The sequence below is a fragment of the Macaca fascicularis genome, chromosome 2 (assembly GCF_037993035.2).
Source record: "Macaca fascicularis isolate 582-1 chromosome 2, T2T-MFA8v1.1".
NCBI classification, from domain to species: domain Eukaryota; kingdom Metazoa; phylum Chordata; class Mammalia; order Primates; family Cercopithecidae; genus Macaca; species Macaca fascicularis.
Window position 1 is genome coordinate 33,996,596 of NC_088376.1, and position 18,225 is coordinate 34,014,820.

At 40.2% G+C, this 18,225-nt stretch overlaps 3 protein-coding genes across 52 annotated transcripts in view; 2 read left to right on the plus strand and 1 right to left on the minus strand.

Moving 5' to 3' along the window:
• The window catches only part of ATP2C1 (ATPase secretory pathway Ca2+ transporting 1), a 158,017-nt gene extending 156,061 nt beyond the window's left edge, over positions 1 to 1,956 (plus strand). For all 16 annotated transcript variants that reach the window (XR_012430684.1, XR_012430685.1, XM_065539881.2 and 13 more), the window contains one exon: positions 1,398 to 1,956. Coding sequence is in view for 14 of the 16 variants with exons in the window: in XM_065539881.2 (XP_065395953.1) it covers positions 1,398 to 1,493 (96 nt within the window). In the remaining 2 variants the exon portion in view is untranslated. The remainder of the gene's footprint in view (positions 1 to 1,397) is intronic.
• A 1,761-nt stretch (positions 1,957 to 3,717) lies between these two features.
• Positions 3,718 to 12,610, minus strand: ASTE1 (asteroid homolog 1). Its single transcript, XM_065539901.1, has 5 exons — positions 12,316 to 12,610; positions 10,975 to 11,097; positions 9,715 to 10,831; positions 9,564 to 9,612; positions 3,718 to 3,779 (listed from the first exon to the last, which is right to left on the minus strand). The coding sequence occupies exons 3-5, from the start codon at positions 10,804 to 10,806 to the stop codon at positions 3,718 to 3,720; spliced, it is 1,203 nt and encodes a 400-aa protein (XP_065395973.1). The 5' UTR covers positions 10,807 to 10,831; positions 10,975 to 11,097; positions 12,316 to 12,610.
• Positions 12,611 to 12,684: 74 nt separating this feature from the next.
• The window catches only part of NEK11 (NIMA related kinase 11), a 316,552-nt gene continuing 311,011 nt past the window's right edge, over positions 12,685 to 18,225 (plus strand). For 17 of the 35 annotated variants that reach the window (XR_012430687.1, XR_012430688.1, XR_012430689.1 and 14 more), the window contains exons 1-2: positions 12,685 to 12,872; positions 15,476 to 15,745. Coding sequence is in view for 19 of the 35 variants with exons in the window: in XM_065539895.2 (XP_065395967.1) it covers positions 15,576 to 15,745 (170 nt within the window). In the remaining 16 variants the exon portion in view is untranslated. Of the gene's footprint in view, positions 12,873 to 13,753; positions 13,823 to 15,475; positions 15,746 to 18,225 lie in introns of all 35 variants that reach the window. The other 18 variants (XM_074031029.1, XM_074031026.1, XM_005545747.5 and 15 more) reach the window with 3 other exon arrangements.

Genomic DNA, 18,225 nt, shown 5'->3' on the forward strand with positions numbered 1-18,225 from the left:
ATCATCTGCAAGGTCATTCACTGGGACTAAAACCTTCACAAATAGAAGATGAGATTAATTGGAATCCACAAGTTTATTAGTTATGGACAAAGCTGATGAACTGGTACCTTAGCAATCCATGTAGAACCATCATTTAATCAGTGTAAAATCTCTGTGTAAAAAGCCTTGGTTATGCTGAGATTCAAGAACAGTCCTGCTCTTTAAATCATGATTAAGAGAACTGTTTGGTTTTGTGTTTCCTGTTTTGTTTTAAAAGGATTTGTGGTAACTAAAGAGGATCCAGTCAAGAATGACCTTAAATTATTAAACAAAAGAAATAAAGAATCCATGGGTCAAAGGCCAATTAGTCTTATTTGTGTTAGCTCAGATATAAGGCCCAGAGATACACTAACAACACTGTTTACTGCCAGGAGGCTTTTTACCTTGAAATATATAAAGTCCCACCATATTTTGTATGCCTCCATATATCCTCATTCAAAGTATTGAAGGCACTGGGGCTGCAACAGCAAATTAAATAGACAAGCCCCTCTACCCATAGAGTTTACATCTTAGTGGAGAGACAAACAAAACATAATCTATCTCCTTTTTATCTTCATCTCTCCCTCAAGTACCTCCTGGATGGTCAATTACCAAGATGTCCAATCCACTGATCCTATCACTGTTTTCACTGCTCCACACCCTACTGCTGCTGTCATTTCTTTTTATGATACCCAGCTTAAACTCCACAGACAAACATTATAATTACTCTGTGGCACATAGGCTCAACTCCCTTATTGTCTTTCTTGCCTGGTAAAGCAAACATCCTATGTTAAGTTCACTTGGGCATCTACTCATCATCTCACTTAGAATGAAAACTCCATTAGAGCAGAGATTCTGTTTTTGTCCCTACACCCTAGCACAGGGTAGGCATTTAATATTTGAATGAATGAGTAAGCTATATGCCAGGTGGTAAGGAATGCAGTTAAAAAAAATACAGAGTAACAGGACTAGAGTGAATGAGGGTAGACAGTATGTCTCACTAGGGTGGGTTATCAGAAAAAGGCTCTACAAAGTGACATTTAAAGACCAAGAGGAAAGGAGAGAGTTATATCCTACCAACAGTTACTTCCCCTCTCCCACATATTAATGTTTTACTTAAAGGAACTGATGTTTTAAAATTGAATTGAATCATGGAAACATTCTTTGAGAATATGTAAATTTAATATTTTTCCTGTTTCCAGCTCTTCAGCTGTAACAGTGACTCAAAATCAATTACACTAAGATTAGGTTTTGTTTTTTTTTTGTTTGTTTTTTTTTTTTTAAGTAACTTTGTTGCTTTAAATGTAAGTGAAAGTACTGTATTTACTTTTGTGTGCTTCCATCTGAACTAAAGTTTCCCATGGTGCTTACCGAGTTAGGTCTGGCTCTGGGAGAGGAGTGGACAACAGCTGGTTGAGATACATCCCCATCTGGAGACAGGACTGCCACTGACAGAAGATGTGAGCTGTGTCTAAGTCCAGTCTTGTGCCCAGCCGTGTCTGCACCTTCACTCTTTGGAACTCTGCATACAACATCTTAGCACCATCTTCCTGCAGCTCTTCCTTACCTAAATAAAGAAACAATCCAAGGGCAGTATTTCAAAAGCACTGTAACAGCTTTTCATTTCCCCACATATACTACAAATTCCATACAGAAAACAATGCATTGAAAAAAACTAAGATGTTTTTCTCTTCTGGCTTCATAAATGCCTTGCTGTATAAATTGAAATAGTGATATTGAACTGTTTTTTTAATGATGACCTAACTTTATTCAACCCATCAGAATTTACTTTTTCCCTGAAATAAGATCTCTTCCACTGGTCTACTACCTGACTATAAACATGTCTGCATTTGAATTCTCTAAACCCTAAATCTGTGTCTATGAAAAATACAAATGACTATTAAATATTACTCTCTTTACTGTTCTCTTTCACCGAAACTCCCATGCTGTGGTACATTTGTGTTAAAGAAACAACCTGTGTGTTCAAAACACATTTTGACCTCTGTGTTTTATGGGAGGAAGCTAAAGTATGACTTGGATAATCTGGCAAATAATCAGCTTCTTTTCATAGTAGGATAAGGGGCAAGAAGCAACAATCCTAGGAAATAAGGAATGTTGCATGTGTTTAGCTGTAAGTTTCTACAGATTTGTTTGGGCAGGGGTACACAAAATTAACATCTGGACCAATTTGAAAATAATAAAAAGGAGGCCCACCTTTTACCAACTAGCGAGCAGCAAGGCACTGAGCCTGCCTGGGGAAAGGGTCCACATTTCCTAAAAGAAAAGAAACAGACCCTTGACATGCCCCTTCTGTTGGACTCAGGTAAAAACTTAATAGGCTTGTGCTCTGAGAGCTTTCTTACAGTGTATTTATTATTCAGTCAGAGGAAATACCCTAAATCTGTGTTCATAAAGCAGCAGTGGGCCTTCACTGATTTGTTTTAAGCTGGCTGTCGTATAACAATAGTCCCTCTGACAGCTGGCAAGCTTGAGCCTTAATACTTGGGAAACAGGAGTCCATGCTGTTCCATTCTTTTATCTAACTTATAAAATAGTAAACTGGAGTAGCACTATCTAATAGAACTTTCTGCAGTGCTGTCCAATACAGTAAGCTAGTCTATGGCCATATGTGACTACCTGACACTTGAAGTGTGGCTAGTGTGACTGAAAACCTCAATTTTTAATTTAAATGGAATTTAACTTTGGCCATGTCTGGCTAGTAGCCACCATATTAGATAGTACTATTCTAGAGTATAATTATTATACATATTTATACAGTGGTAGAGCATTCATAATCTTTAAAGAGGATATTCCACTAGAGTATTAAAGTGTCCCAATGTTTCAGCATTTACTTCACCTTGTATTATACGCAGATAAACTTGCTTCGGTGTATTTAAGAGATACTACTGGCTGGGCGCGGTGGCTCATGCCTGTAATCCCAGCACTTTGGGAGGCTCAGGCAGGTGTATCACAAGATCAGGAGTTCAAGACCAGCCTGACCAAGATGGTGAAACCCTGTCACTACTAAAAATACAAAAATTAGCTGGGTGTGGTGGCAGGCTCCTGTAATCCCAGCTACTCGGGAGGCTGAGGCAGGAGAATCGCTTGAACCCAGGCGGCAGAGGTTGCAGTGAGCCAGGATTGTGCCACTGCAATCCAGCCTAGGCAACAGAGTGAGACTCCATCTCAAAAAAAAAAAAAAGACAAATTACTATGTCATCACTACTTACATACTAATTGAAACTGACAGCAGAGAAAAAGGAATAAAAAGACGTATAAGCAAGAATGCAGTGGCTGTAGGTATTTAGAAGTTTCACTTCTGGGCAAGTTTCTTGTGATGACATTGCTGCTGTGCGAATAATTGGATAGGGAACATGGAATACAAATGCAGCTGGCAAAATACACTGTCATACTTCACAAGTTAAAGCAGTAGGTGCCACCAGAGATGGGAGTTGGCAGTATCCCAACACATCTCACTGCTGTATACTTAAGATTCAAGCCCTCCAGCACTGAACCTAGCACATGAAGTGTTAAAAAATATTTACCAATGAATGAATGATATTTTGGTGACTCCACATCTAAGTTCTGATATAATTAATGGGAGTAAATAATCCAAGAATACTTTTTTGTTTGTGTAAACTCTTGAGCAAACAGTTTGCAAGCAACATGCAACAATATACTCCTGTAATTTCCAGTTACCTACCAGGGCTGTTGATTATGGCAGTCAAGGGTCCCATTAGCATTGCGAGCAGTAAGGATTGTAGATGATGTAGCTTTGTTTTGGTCTCAGTGTGCTGCAACCAGTAGCAACTGACAGCAACGGGCAACTTCAGTGAGGCAGGGATTGGCTCCAGGATGGTCTGTTTCACCTTCAGGGTTTCTAACAGAAGCATCTGCCGCCGCCTCAAGGAGAGCTGAAAATACACACCAAGCATCCTGCAAGTTACTTTGGGAAATGTCTGTTATTTTTTTTTTCCACCATAGCATGAAGAGATTTAATGCTAATGAAACTTCTGTCAGCTGTTAAACTTCTTGTGGGAAAAAAAAATCAGCCACACTCACAGCATTTAGAACATGAATGAGATGCTTTATAAATATGGTTGGTTGACTGGGTGTACTGCATACTCCTACACAACCTTTACTTATGTCATTCCATCCTCTTTGTATACGCTGGTGAGCATCTTCAGTGCACATGTCACATGGGAAGCTTGTTAAAAATTCAATCCTCAGGCCCTACTCCATAAATTTTGATTGACTAACATGAGAGAGAGCCCAGGAATATACATTTTAACTAGCAGCCCAACTATTCTACTTTGAGAAACAAAGCTCTATACTCAACCCCACCTGTTGCCTGTGCAACAGGCATTTGCCTTCAACATGATGCCATTACTAATTGCCTCCAGAAGACAAACGTTGCTTATAGGAACCCTTTGTGGCATATACTCTTTCTATTTGTTTGGGTCCTGTCTCATGTCCCTTCCCTGTTGAATGCTTTATTGTCTTTGCATAAAAGACACACAGGGATTGTCCCAGGGGGCTGCTTGTAGATTAGAGGTATATTCAAGGGAGACAGGAATATTTTAAGGACTACTTGCATTGTGCTTGCAGTAACACACCACACTCACTTTTACTTCATGGTTTAAAATGTACTTCAAGTAAAAGCTCAGAAGTAAAACAGCTGTAAGAGCACTGAGGTTCTTGTTGAAATAATTTTACCTCAATGAATTACCAAGACTTGTAAGAACCAGAAGGGACCTTACAGGTCATGCACTCATAGGAATATTAAAAGGGCATCTTCTGGGGGACTTTAAAATCAAACTTTAAGAAAAAAAAAGTTGTATCCCTAGTGTCTGCACACAGCCAGAAAAAGATTTTCTGCTTTCTGGAAAGTCGAGATGGTGATAGATTTCTTAGCACGTAACATCTAGTTAGTAGAAAGAGTGGTTGACAGCTGAGACTAGAGATGTTCACCTGAAACAAAACACATCATAAATGACAAAATAGTTTTGTCATTAATGCATGAAAACTTTAGTACGATTATTTCTAAATATTGCTTTTAATAATATTGTGATAAAAATTTTAAAATGAGAAATATGCAAAGAGCTTTATAGTATAACCAGTCACCCCTACTGGAAGTAGTTTTAACTACTTAAATTTAAAGTGGAAACTAAACTCTTAAACTGGTTTTTAAAATGCACTAAGTAGAGCTGAGAAAATACACCAATTCTTTTCTGATATATAATATTTAAATTACTGAATTATAGAGCCAAGTTACAACTTTTCATAAACAAAGCAGTCTGGCTGTGACTTCAGAGTTGTTGTGCCCTGCACTAACCCTATGGCCTTCTTCGAAAGGTTTCAGACCTTTTCTCCAGTCTGTCTGACTTATCTGTAAAATGGTCATTATAATGACTTATATAAGATGTTTCATCAAACTCACCAGTCCTCAGTCCCTTCCAAAAGGGGAAGTACTCAACTCACAGCCCTTAAAGTTAGGTTCTATCCCATGTGACCACTACTTTCCCTCTTCCCCAGGGGGAGCGAAAGTAGAAGCCTGCAGAAGCAGCTGTCCCGAGAGGCAGAGAGGCCCGGAGAGACTGGTCTACTGGTCTTGGCTGCCTTACTCCTTAAGAATGATCCACTTCTGTGTCTCCTTATGATTAACCTCCCATTGGTTAACTTGAATGGTGCTCTGTCCATTGCAACTAACATAACCAAAATGAAAACCTATCCCATGTGGTTATTGTGGGAATTAAATGAGAGACTGTACAGTTTCTATTAACAACAGCTGGTCAAAGCAGATAATGTATTACAACAAGATGTAAAAAACAAAATGAATAGGTACTATCACAAGGTTTCTATACTTGTTCCTGCATTTGTGTTTGGAATCACATTAGCACCTGGTACATTTATAATTTTCATGGGCTAATTAGAACAATTAAGCATTGAGCTAAATTCAGAATTGATTAATTTATGCCAAGAGAAAGCTGGGTGATAGCACAGTACAGAGAGTGAACTAAAATTTCACTCTATTTTGAATCCAGGTAAATGATGAGAACACTAAGTCATCTCTACTTAGCAAGGAATATAAGCAGCCTGCTATACTCATGGATTCAGTTGGATTTCCATGTGGGGGAAAAAGGTGTCCTGATCCCTATTTCACACCATACGCACCCACAAAAAACCAATTCTAGCTAAGTTATAGATCTAAATGCTAAACGTGAACAGCAAAAAATTTTCATGACCCTGGAGTAGGCAATTTCTTAAGCAGTTCACAAAAGTGGTAACCACAAATAATAAAAATTTAAATTAGAGTATATTAAGAACTTCTGTTCATCAAAACATACTAAAGAGTGAGTAAACAATGGGAGAGACTATTCACAATATGTTATTTGACAAAGGTACCGTATATGGTAACAAAAATGAGCAAAAAACTGTACAGAAACTTCATATAACAGAATATCAAATGGCTGATGAACACATGGAAATGGAAAATTGGAAAGAACCCGAATGCTCATAAGCTGTATAATGAAAAAAAATGCTCATAAGTGTATAATAGTAATATACCAAAATAGAATAATGTTACAGCAACGAGAAATGAATGATCACCTACTCACAGCAATGCAAATGAATCTCATGTGGAATAAAATCCAGATGAAAGAGTTCATTTCTAAAGTAAAAATTCAGTTAAAACTATTCTGTGGTGTTAAACAGTCAGGAGAGTGATGATAGGGAGTTGCAGAGCGAGTAACTGGAACCAGAAACTAGGAGAAGCTTCTGGGTTGGCAATAATGATTCTTTCCATGGATGTATAGACCTTGCAAAAATTTATCATGCTGTACAAATTATTTGTGCACTTTACTATGTTTATACTCAAGGAAGCATGAATTGCAAAGGAACAAGATGAAACTTTAGGGGTTATGGATACCTTCATTATTTTAATTGCAGGATGACTTCACAGATGTAGACATGTCAAAACTCATTAAAGTACACACTTTAAATATGTGCACTTCACTGTACATTACTTCTCAGTAAAGCCATTAAATTTTTTTTTAAAAAACTCTCCTTCAACAGCACCATTTATGTTTGAGCAGAAATGTAATTTTAGCAAAACATTAAGAATGTAGCTACAGTTTGAATTTTATTGGTGTGGGTAAAGTGTTAATAAATCCCTTGTTTGAGAATTTGACTTATGCTCCACTTTCTAGTTTTGTACCCCTGGAAATGTGCTAAAGGTAGGTTGTCAGTTGTGTTACCAAGCATTATAAAGATGACTTATAAAATTGCATCTAAGCTTAAACTATATATAAATGAACTATAAATACCTAGTGGGGACACCATATCTTGGGGTTTCCCTGAGTGCAGTGTCTTAAGTAGGATATCCCTCTCAGGGACCTAGCTAGCTATGTTTATGGCATGAATTATAAGAAAGACTGGATCCTATAGGGAATGGGGCTTTTAAGCCAGTGAAACCTTTTTATTCTCCTTTATTTAACTGAGATATAATTCATATGTAATAAAAATCATCCTTTTAAAGTATACAATTCAGTGGGTTTAGTGTATATATATTTTTAGAGACAGGGTTTTGCTCAACAGGGAGCACAATCACAGCTCACTGCAGGCTTGACCTCCTGGGCTCAACAATCCTCCAACCTCAGCTTCTTGAGTAGCTGTACCACCATGCCTGGCTAATTTTTAGTTTTTTTTTTTTGTAGAGACAGAGTCTTCTTGTGTTGCCCAGGCGCTGGTCTTGAACTACTGGCCTCAAGTGATCCTCCCACTTTGGCCTCCCAAAGTGCTGGGCTTACAGATATGAGCCACCTTGCCTTGGTTTAGTATATTTATAAACTTGTACAGCCATCACTAATTCCAAAACATTTTCTTCACTCCGCCACCAAAGAAACCCTGGGGGTTTAACAGTCACTCGCCAATGCCAAGAAGGCTCTTAGACTCACTGCCCCATGCCAAGAAGGCTCTTGCACTCATACACTATGACATTCATCTCCTCCTGTCTGAGATGTGACTGATGAGGAGGCTAAGAGGCTAGTTCCTGGTCAGCTGTGTAGCCCAGGGAATGGCACTACTGGTGTTTTGGGCTAGAGATTCTTTGTTATGGGGCACTTTCCTGTGCACTGTAAGTACAGACTGTATAACTTAGCAGCATCTTTGGCCTCTCCCCACTAGATACCGGTAGCAACCACTACCCCTTCTACTCCCTAGGTAGGGACAACAAAAACGTCTCCAGGCATTGCCAAATGTCCTCTGGGGGACAAAATCACCAATGTTGGTAAACCTTTGATGTAGACCGATAACAGTGCTGGGAGAACTCTGACAGAAAAGGAAAACGTGACTCAAACCCACTGGGAAGCTGTGGTTGCTGTCCTACATCCTTGAGTAGACTGGTGCCACGTGTGGTCTATGAGTCTTATGAGACTGAATATTTCATTGGATCTAAGAAAATCCCCTAATGGGCATTGCAATTTTTTTTTTTTGTTTTAAGTTATCTGTATTTAATTTCTGAATCTAGTTCTTTTATGAGCATCGTTTCATATCTATTTGTAATTTTAAATATGTAATATAAAAAGACAACACCGCGATCCATGAGAATTTTTTTCTCCTTGAAAAGGTGGTCTGTTACTCAGGTTTAAGCAACACTGAGTTAGGCTGAGTCATGTTTTCTGTATCAAACTAGGCAAATAACCATAATGACACAAAAACCTATTTTTTTTGTTTTGTTTTAAGACGGAGTCGAGTGCAGTGGCGTAATCTGTGGTCACTGCAAGCTCTGCCTCCCAGGTTCACACCACTTTCCTGCCTCAGCCTCCCGAGCAGCTGGGACTACAGGCGCCTGCCACCATGCCTGGCTAATTTTTGTACTTTTAGTAGAGACGGGGTTTCACCTTGTTAGCCAGGATGGTCTCGATCTCCTGACCTCGTGATCCGTCTGCCTCGGCCTCCCAAAGTACTGGGATTACAGGCGTGAACCATCACGCCCGGCCACAAAAACCTATTTTAAAAAAGGTCTTCATTCATAAAAGTTAAAAAATTAGACCTTAGTATCAGCACTAACCTTATTTGAAATCTGATGTAGTCTGAGATATTATGCCTATCATTACTGTCTATACTTTTTCTTTCAGTTGTGAATTTTTTTTCCTTTTTAGCCACATAATCCCATTCTATTGATAGCTAGTATTAACCTAGTAGTAATAACAATATAGTAGTAATAACTGTGAAGATAGCACAGACTACTGAAGTATAGTGGAAATGGTAGATTTAGAGCTAAAAGAGCTGGGTTTGAGTCCTAGCACTGTCACTCTCTGGCTAAGACATTACCTAGTTCACTCAATTTCTAGATTTCTTAGCTATGAAATGAGGGCAAGATAGCACTCAACCTCATCAGTTTGTTATAGTAAGCGAGCTAATATACAAGACAGCACTTTGTAACCTGTACTTTACAAAAATTTCATTAGTATTACAAATACTTACCTCAGTCAATTTGCTTAAGTCAGAATGATCCTTGGCCAGTTCTACTGCATCAATGATTGAGGTTTTGATATTCTTATTAATCCTTTCCATTTCACTGAAAGCTAGAGGCTGAGGAGGCAATGCATTCCTGGATGTCTTGTCCAGATGTGGTGAGGCATTTAAAAGAAGCCCATAGATGATTTGCCTGATGGGCTGAGATATTCTGTGGGCATTTGGTTGCTGCATGTTCTCCACCTGTGTGTGAAGAATGGTCCGTCTTAGGACCAAAGCATCACTGATGAAAGGTGATAGCTGGCCTTTAGCTAAAGCCACTAATACCCATTCTGGTAAACCAAGATTCAAGGCATCTGGACAGGCATAAGTACCACACTGGAAGAAGTCCTGCAGCTTCACCCGGGACTGTTGGTATTCTTCCATGGAACCGCACAGAAGTTCCTTAACATTTTCTCGATCCTTTTTTGGGAGGTATTTCAGAACATTATCTAGTGCTTCAGTAGGGTTGGCAAAATGAGACAACCAATTCAGAAGTCCCAGGATTCGGTGGTGTCTCCTCCCTTTAGAACTGGTAGCTCCAAGAGGAAGACGTGCTTTACTTAAGAATGTCTCCATGATAGGTAGATTAATATGGTCATTTCCACATAGCACCGCAAAGAGAGGTAGTAGAGCTTTATTCATATTGCTAAAGTGATGGCAGAATGCATCAAGGGAAAAGCATTTGGCAGGGATATAGTTTTGTGTGCCCTTAATAGTGTTAATATTTCTCCACTGAAAGCTATTCAATGGGCAAAACCCAGTTTTCAGGTCAAAAATGCAAAAGTCACTATCTGACGATAACACAGGGCAATTCCAATGATTAGCAAGTGTCATAATGTCCCGATCTGCTTCTGAAAAGCACTGGACAAAACATACCTGCAGCTTGATCAAAACTTGTATGAATACTTCCCGGATGAGTAAGGGACATACATACCCACTCCCACCAACAGAAAGGGAATGGGCCATCTGGATCTTCTCTCTAGCTCTGTCCTTTAAAGTTGTAAGCTTTTTATCCGAAATGTCACATCCTCCATCTAATACAACATATGGGCATATATTACAAGCAAACAGTGATTCAAAGAAGTTTTGTACAATATCTGCAAAAGAATCATAGTCCCCACCATACCGGAGCTCCAAGTTTGAATTGAAGGAAAGACGGTGGAAAAGAGCATAGCCATCAATGACAATTTTTGTGTCCCGCAACTTCAAATCAGTGAAGAACTCATTACTGTGATCTTCAACAAAACTCATTAGTCCTCGGATACCCATGACGACAGTCTAAAGAATTAATCGCCTGTTTAAAACAACAGAAAGCATTTTCAATTGATGCTAGTTGTAGGGCACCAAGTCATTGCTTCCAGCACCACTAAATCAACAGCAAATGTTATGAAGTGTTCTTTAGATAGAACATAGATATCAACATCCATAAATTCTTACCTAGATCCTCAAGCAATGTTAGCGGTTTGCTTTTTCATTCTCCTCTGCTTTCTGATACAAAGCACAAACTCAATGGTTTCATGGGTTGTGATCTTTGGATGGTGACAGAGGCTGCTGCTAATTCTAAAGAAAAACCATTAAAGTCCATTACTGACACACAAGTATAGAAGTTCTCTGAACTTTGATTCTGAAGTGGTAATAGTCAACATCTTACAGCACAGAGTATTTGTTTTGTGGGGTCAAAGTAAAATGTCCTAAGCTTAAAAAATGGTATCATTATTCATCTCATAATCACAAAGCATTTGGGCTTCAGTAAAGTGAGTTGTGTAGGACCTATGATAGTGATCAAGTTTTTCTTTTGTATTGATAGTCACGGAACTTCTTTCAGACTTTAGGCTTGCGGGCCCTTCTTAATTGGCATAGTTTTTGGTATAAGGAAAACTGCTTCATGCCTCTAGGAACCCCTCTATCCAGTTACACCCCTAACCACGAGCTCTTTTCATCGTCTTTTTTTGTTTTGTTTTTGAGACGGAGTCTCGCTCTGTCGCCCAGGCTGGAGTGCAGTGGCACGATCTCGGCTCACCGCAAGCTCCGCCTCCTGGGTTCACGCCATTCTCCTGCCTCAGCCTCCCGAGTAGCTGGGACTACAGGCGCCCGCCACCTCGCCCGGCTAATTTGTGTGTGTGTGTTTTTAGTAGAGACGGGGTTTCACCGTGTTAGCCAGGATGGTCTCGATCTCCTGACCTGGTGATCCGCCTGCCTCGGCCTCCCAAAGTGCTGGGATTACAGGCGTGAGCCACCGCGCCAGGCCTTCATCATCTTATTTTGCGTATCTGGCCCAGTTACTCTTCCTCATCTGGCTAACTTAACTCGCAGGATCAGAATTGATGGTTTTTCTTTTGGCGCCTCAGACTTCAATATGGTGCAGCACGGTACTGTTACATTAAAATCGTGACATTTTGTCACTCATGGATTTTTTTTTTTTGCAGTAATTTCGATTTTTAGAGATATTGCATTAAAACTTATCTTGATTACTGAATTTTATTGAGATCCATTTACATTTTACACTTACCTCACGCTAGTCCCAGCCCTGTCAGTATCTCAGAACCCTATCCTGTATAGTACTTATTTCTTTGCAAGGCAGTCTTGTAAAGCGTCGACAAGCAGAGACCCTGTCAACTCGTCCTATTCAACTTACAGGGCCTTGCATAGACAGTTGCACATAGCTGCACAGGGAAAAGGCGGGCAAAAGGTTTGACCTAAGTCTTCAAACACAGGCCTTCACACACCGTGCCACCTCGGCCCTCACAACCCGCCGCCCGGACCTGCAGCAGAGCCCACCTGCTCTTTCCTCCCAAAGGAGTAGCTCCTCCTTCAGAAGCCTGCTAGAGCCCAGCAAGGACTGGCTCCTGCACGTGAGAGTTCAACCCCAAGAGCGGGAACCGGAAGTATCCCGTGTGACGTCTCTGGGAAGTACACTTCCGGGATGCCGGTGGCGCCAGACGGCGCCAAGGCGCAGGTGCTCCCGGGCCCGGAGGCGCTAAGTAGCTAAAGAGGGCTGGGACGTACGTTCCGAAGTGGCTACCGTCAGGCTAGGAAAGCTTGGCCCGCCGGTCCTCCTCGCCTTTCTCCGCCTACTTGGGTCGGCGGACACTTCCGCCTTGCTGCAACCTCATCCCGACTTCCCAGTATGCCCCGCGCCGTCTCCCTGGCGACGGTTCCAAACACCCGTGGCCCGCCGTCTCTGGCGGTCGGTGGGTGCGGTTGCCCCTAGTTTGAGGCCTGCTCGATTACTGGCAAGACTTGGGCAAGCCCCGGGGGCCGCTCCGACCACAACAGGGAAAGGTAAAGCGAACTGTGTTCCTCGGGGCTCGCCAGGCTGCCCTGCAAGGGGGAAGGTAATGGTTTCAAGCTGTCCGGGCTGGGTTCCGAATCTCTAGGACTCCATGGCTGCGGTCTCCTAGCTTTCCTGGACGTCTTATCTCCGGATTTACTCCATTCTCAGTGCCCCTCAATAAACGTTAACCTGCTTTGCCAAAATGTAAATGTTTAAAAAAGTGAAGAAGCACGGAATTGTTCGTTTTACCTTAAGGTTAAGGTTTACTTTAAAGGTAGATTTCTACTATAGCAGAACCTGGTGACAAATTGGCTTCCTCTTATTACCTGGGAAGGTAACTACTGATTTTTGACTTGTGATAAATACTCCTCCTTCCGTTGTCTTTTGCCCCCAGTCAAATCTGTTTCACCGAGAAGGGGTAGTTTGCACAAGTGGTAACTTTCTCCAAGTTCCCATCTAGCTTTCTTAACCAACTTTTTTTCCCTCCTTTGGGCGGGAGTTGATCTGCTGGACACTTATTTGCCCTAACAAGATTTATTAAACACCTAATATATGCCAGGGGTTATGCCAGGGATTGGAGATGCAGAAATGACGAAGATGTGTTCGCAGTGCCCAAGTTCACGCACAAACCTCGAGGGGGAGGGTGTTGTCAAGTGAACAGATAGTTCTAGAATCTAGACAATGCGAAACATTCTTGGGTAGGTTTATGGTTGCACAGAGGAGACTGATGGAATGGATGACCTAAAAGTGGACTGGAATGGGGGTGGCAGGGCTGAGTCTGTGAGGTTGGGCGGGAGGGAACCCTAGTCCCAGAGTCTTCTGCAGCCTGGACCAGACTGCTTAAGCACTGCTGGGTTTAGACTGTCCTTTAGAAATAGGAGCCGCTAGAAGTGAACTTCTCATAACTATTCTGTCCGTCTGTAATTCTGTCCTTCCCTAAAGGGAACCTTAATCTCATCTTTAAGGAGAATTACTGAGTGACCTGAAGGACCCTTTTCGGTTGGAAAGGCTGTAAGTCCATATATTTATTTGAACAACTTAGTATGGCCAAACGGCATCACTTTTATGACAGTGAAGGGGAAGTAAAAACGAAAGGTGCATTTAGAGGCCTGCTCTCTAGTTGTTTTTTTCAGCAGATTTTACTAACATGTCTTTGGAAGGGAAAAAAAAAGCTGGCAACTAATCTCATTGGTATCAGGTACAACTTAACTGGTTAATACATTTTAAGAAGGAAAATGTTGTAAATGGGCATTTACTTACGTTCTGTTTTGAGATTTTTGTGGTTAATTGCCCTAGTAGTTTTTGTGGTTGACGGACACCATCACGTAAGGCCCATTGACCATCCTTAAAAACTACGTTTTTGTCTCATAGCTTTGGAATTGTTGAATATGAAAACCTAGCTTCAAGGTATAAGCAGTTTTCAATTTAAAAGGTTATTTCTATATAGATTTAAAACAAAAGCACACTTTTCTTGATAACTAACAAAACATTTAACATTCTGATGGAATAAAAATGATTTTACTTTGTACCTACTCATATGAAACAGTCCTGCCTTTCTTTTCTTTCTTTCTTTCTTTCTTTCTTTCTTTCTTTTTTTTTTTTTTTTTTTTTTTTTGTTGAGATGGAATCTCGCTCGGTCGCCCAGGCTGCAGTGCAGTGGAGAGATCTGGGCTCGCTGCAAGCTCTGCCTCCTGGGTTTACGCCATTCTCCTGCCTCAGCTTCCCGAGTAGCTGGGTCTATAGACCTGCCACCACGCCCGGCTAATTTTTTTGTAGTTTTAGTAGAGATGGCTTTCACTGTGTTAGCCAGGATGGTCTCGATCTCCTGACCTCATGATCTGCCCGCCTCAGCCTCCCAAAATGCTGGGATTACAGGCGTGAGCCACCGCGCCCAGCCTAAACAGTCTTGCCTTTCATAACTGTCACATCTCATAGCTCCCTGAAGAATTACAGATACATGTGTAACATTTATATTCCACTGACATTAAATGCAATTTTAGGTTTGAATTGAATTTGTTAACTCTTCCTGTTTTTAATCCAGAGAGATTATACACAATGTGTACAATAGGAACTTTAGAAACTATAATTTGCTGAGCATGGGAAAAAATTCTCTCTGAATCCTTATCTCTCTTTGCATCTGTTCTAATAAATGCAAAAACTGTGGTTTAACATCTACAGAAAAAAAAAATCTAAAGAAAACAGCACCTGCTAATTCCTTGTTTAATCCTAACTCTCTCTTTGTAAACCAAAGTAAACATAAGGTGGGAAGAGGGCATTACAAAAAGGTTGATGCAGATATATAGATTTAAGGAAGTGATAATGTTCTTGTATTTGGAGTCTTTTATAAGTAGGTGGGGAGTATAAATCTTAAATGAAGAGATTGTTGATTGTAAAACAGATGTCCATCCCAGATACTTGTGGAAAGTTGGCTCCAATTCAGTTCTGCCAAATTTCAATGTACAAAGGGAGGCTCTTCCTGTGAAGGATTGCCTTCTACTGGAATTTGTGGTATTTGTACCTTTTAACATTTTTCTTTCAAGTCGTTAACCAATATGGTGTCATTCAGTCTGCTGATCAAGGTGCAGATAATCACTGCACTTATACTTTTTGTTAGAGATCGTTTAGCATCCTTTAGACCTGATCTTTGAATTTTTCATCTTTAAGGAATTGACCAACACTGTTTGGATGAATTTGACCATTTCTTAGGAGACTCGAATGTTAAGTTTCTATAAATGAATGAACCAGTTCTCTGTTGTTTGGAGCAATGCTGAAATTCCAAGAGGCAGCTAAGTGTGTGAGTGGATCAACAGCCATTTCCACTTATCCAAAGACCTTGATTGCAAGAAGATATGTGCTTCAACAGAAACTTGGCAGTGGAAGTTTTGGAACTGTCTATCTGGTTTCAGACAAGAAAGCCAAACGAGGAGAGGAATTGTAAGTAAAAATACTTTGTATGAATCTTGAGTAGGCTGCTTTTTGTTTGCAGGTCTTAGCTGATTAAGAACATGAAGGAGGCCAGGTATGGTGGCTCATGCCTGTAATCCCAGCACTTTGGGAGGCCAAGGCGGGCGAATCACTTGAGGCCAGGAGTTCAAGATCACCTGGCCAATATGGCAAAACCCTGTCTCTACTAAAAATACAAAAATTAGCCAGGCAGGGTGGTACATGCCTGTAATCTCAGCTACTCGGGAGGCTGAGGCACAAGAATTGCTTAAACTCAGAAGGCAGAGGTTGCAGTGAGCCGAGATCATGCCACTGCACTCCAGCCTGGGCAACAGAGCAAGACTGTAGAAAAAAAAAAAAAAAAAAAAAAAGAGCATGGAGCAATGTCCACTTTGCTCTTTATACCAAACCAAGTATTTCATGAATATAGGTAAGCTCCCTAATTAGTCTTTCATATTAGGTTTAAAGACATTTCGGCAGGTAAATATAATATCCAAATGACCTCAAGAAGGGAGCTAGAAATGGGAAAGATTATGTGAAAATAAGATGTTTGGGCATGCCTCAGTCTCAGTGACAATATTGCTTCCACTTAACTTGATTGGAACTTCTTGAATGAGAAAATAAGAATTGTTCATCATGACTATTTTTAGAAATATTACAAAATACAAATGAACAGTTATTAACATTTGAGATGAATAGGGTATACCGAAGAAAGTACAGTATTAATTTTCTTTGGGCTTTCTATGGTGGAGATTTTCAAATTCCGTAATCAGAAAGCCGTCAGATTAAATACTTAAACCAAATGGACACTCCCATTTAAAATTAGCTTATGTTGATGACCGGCTTCTCACCTCGTCTCTGTTGATTATAATCGGACCCTATACACTTTGATAATAGAGAAAAACTCTTAAAAACTTTAGATAGTACCTCCCTTGCAGATAAACCTCCATTTTTGGTGTAAAGTTTTTTTAATTTCCTGCAGTGGAAAGTAAGTTGGAACTGAAGTTAGGGTAAGAAACTTGCCTATCAGAAACGCAGGAGGAACAGAAAGCAGAAGGGGGAATGATCCAAGATATCAGCCCTTAACCCCAGAAGACCACATTTTCATCCCATAGTTTATTGTTTTCTTCTGAGGTTTTAAGGCTACTCTAAGTTCTTCCAGCTTTTGCCTATTGGATATTTCAGAGTGGATTTAAAATAAACACTTTTCTACATCCTCATAGGTTATAGGAATTGTAAAGGTAAATGTTAGTGATTTTACTACTTTGTTTTGAAACTCAACCTTTTAAATGGTCTCTGTCCAGAATTTTTAAAAGCTGTAATTATCTAGAATTTATAGTTTTTAGTTAATTTCTACATGAGGGATGATAAAAGAGCTGGCATTTTTCTGATGTCCTTAGAACATGCATTATGATTCCTACTGAAAAGGATTTTTTTCCTTTAATCCTAGAGGTGCTCTTCTAGCCATTTAGAATAGAATGATAAATTTCTGACAATTATTAGAGAACCTTTATGGAAACATTGAGAGTAAGACCTAAACCAGACCCAGTACTTCTAAAAACTACACTATAGGATCATATCCAATTTTAATTTCTTCAACTAATGAGGAATATGAAAAATTTTAAGATAATTCACAGGAGGACTAAAAAGTTGATTAAAAGGATGTAAAATAAGATGTATGAAGGTCAAACTTGAAACCTTTAGACTTGAGATAATGAGTGAGTGGAGAGAGTGTATTTGTAGTTGGGGGAAGAGAGAGAGAAAGAGAACGAGGGAGAAGAAAGGGGGCTGGGGCTGGTTGGTTGGTAAGTGATTTGTTAGTGATTTTTCTTGTACCTGAACCAGTCTTAAAAAAGTATGACCAGAGCTGAAGATGGCAGACAGAGTCTGTGTTTGTGGAATGAATCCAATAGTGCGGATAACGGACAAAAATCATTTGGCACCAGAAGGTCTCGTCCAGAATCTCTGGGAAAGGAATCTTTCATCATCAGAATCTAAAACATATTGCATACTGGCCACATGTGGCTTTCAGATGTCTTTTATTTGGTCTGGGTAGTGTTTCTTTTTAGTAAATTAGTCCGTTTTTTTGTTTTGTTTTGTTTTTTGAGACAGAGTCTCACTCTGTCGCCCAGGCTGGAGTGCAGTGGCATGATCTTGGTTCACTGCAACCTCCACCTCCCAGGTTCAAGTGATTCTCCCACCTCAACCACCCAAGTAGCTGGGATTACAGGAGTGCACCACCACACTCGGCTAATTTTTGTATTTTTAGTAGAGACAGGGTTTCACCATGTTGGCCAGGCTGGTCTTGAACTATTGACCTCAGGTGATCCTCTCACCTTGGCCTCCCAAAGTGCTGAGATTACAGGCATGAGCCACCGTGCCTGGCCAGTAGTTAGTATTTTTAAATGAGCAGCTCATATAAATTGAGCATTTTGTCTTCTCTAGAAAAAAAAAAAAAAAAGATTTGGTAA

What these genes read in the sequence shown, in the direction of transcription:
- ASTE1 (XM_065539901.1), bottom strand. Translation starts at nt 10,806, where the DNA reads ATGGGTATCCGAGGACTAATGAGTTTTGTTGAAGATCACAGTAATGAG. An exon ending in AGAACATGCAGCAACCAAAT is followed by an intron (nt 9,613 to 9,714) that starts GCCCACAGAATA and finishes TTGCCTCCTCAG; the next exon opens with CCTCTAGCTTTCAGTGAAAT. An exon ending in TAATAAGAATATCAAAACCT is followed by an intron (nt 3,780 to 9,563) that starts CAATCATTGATG and finishes CTACATCATCTA; the next exon opens with CAATCCTTACTGCTCGCAAT.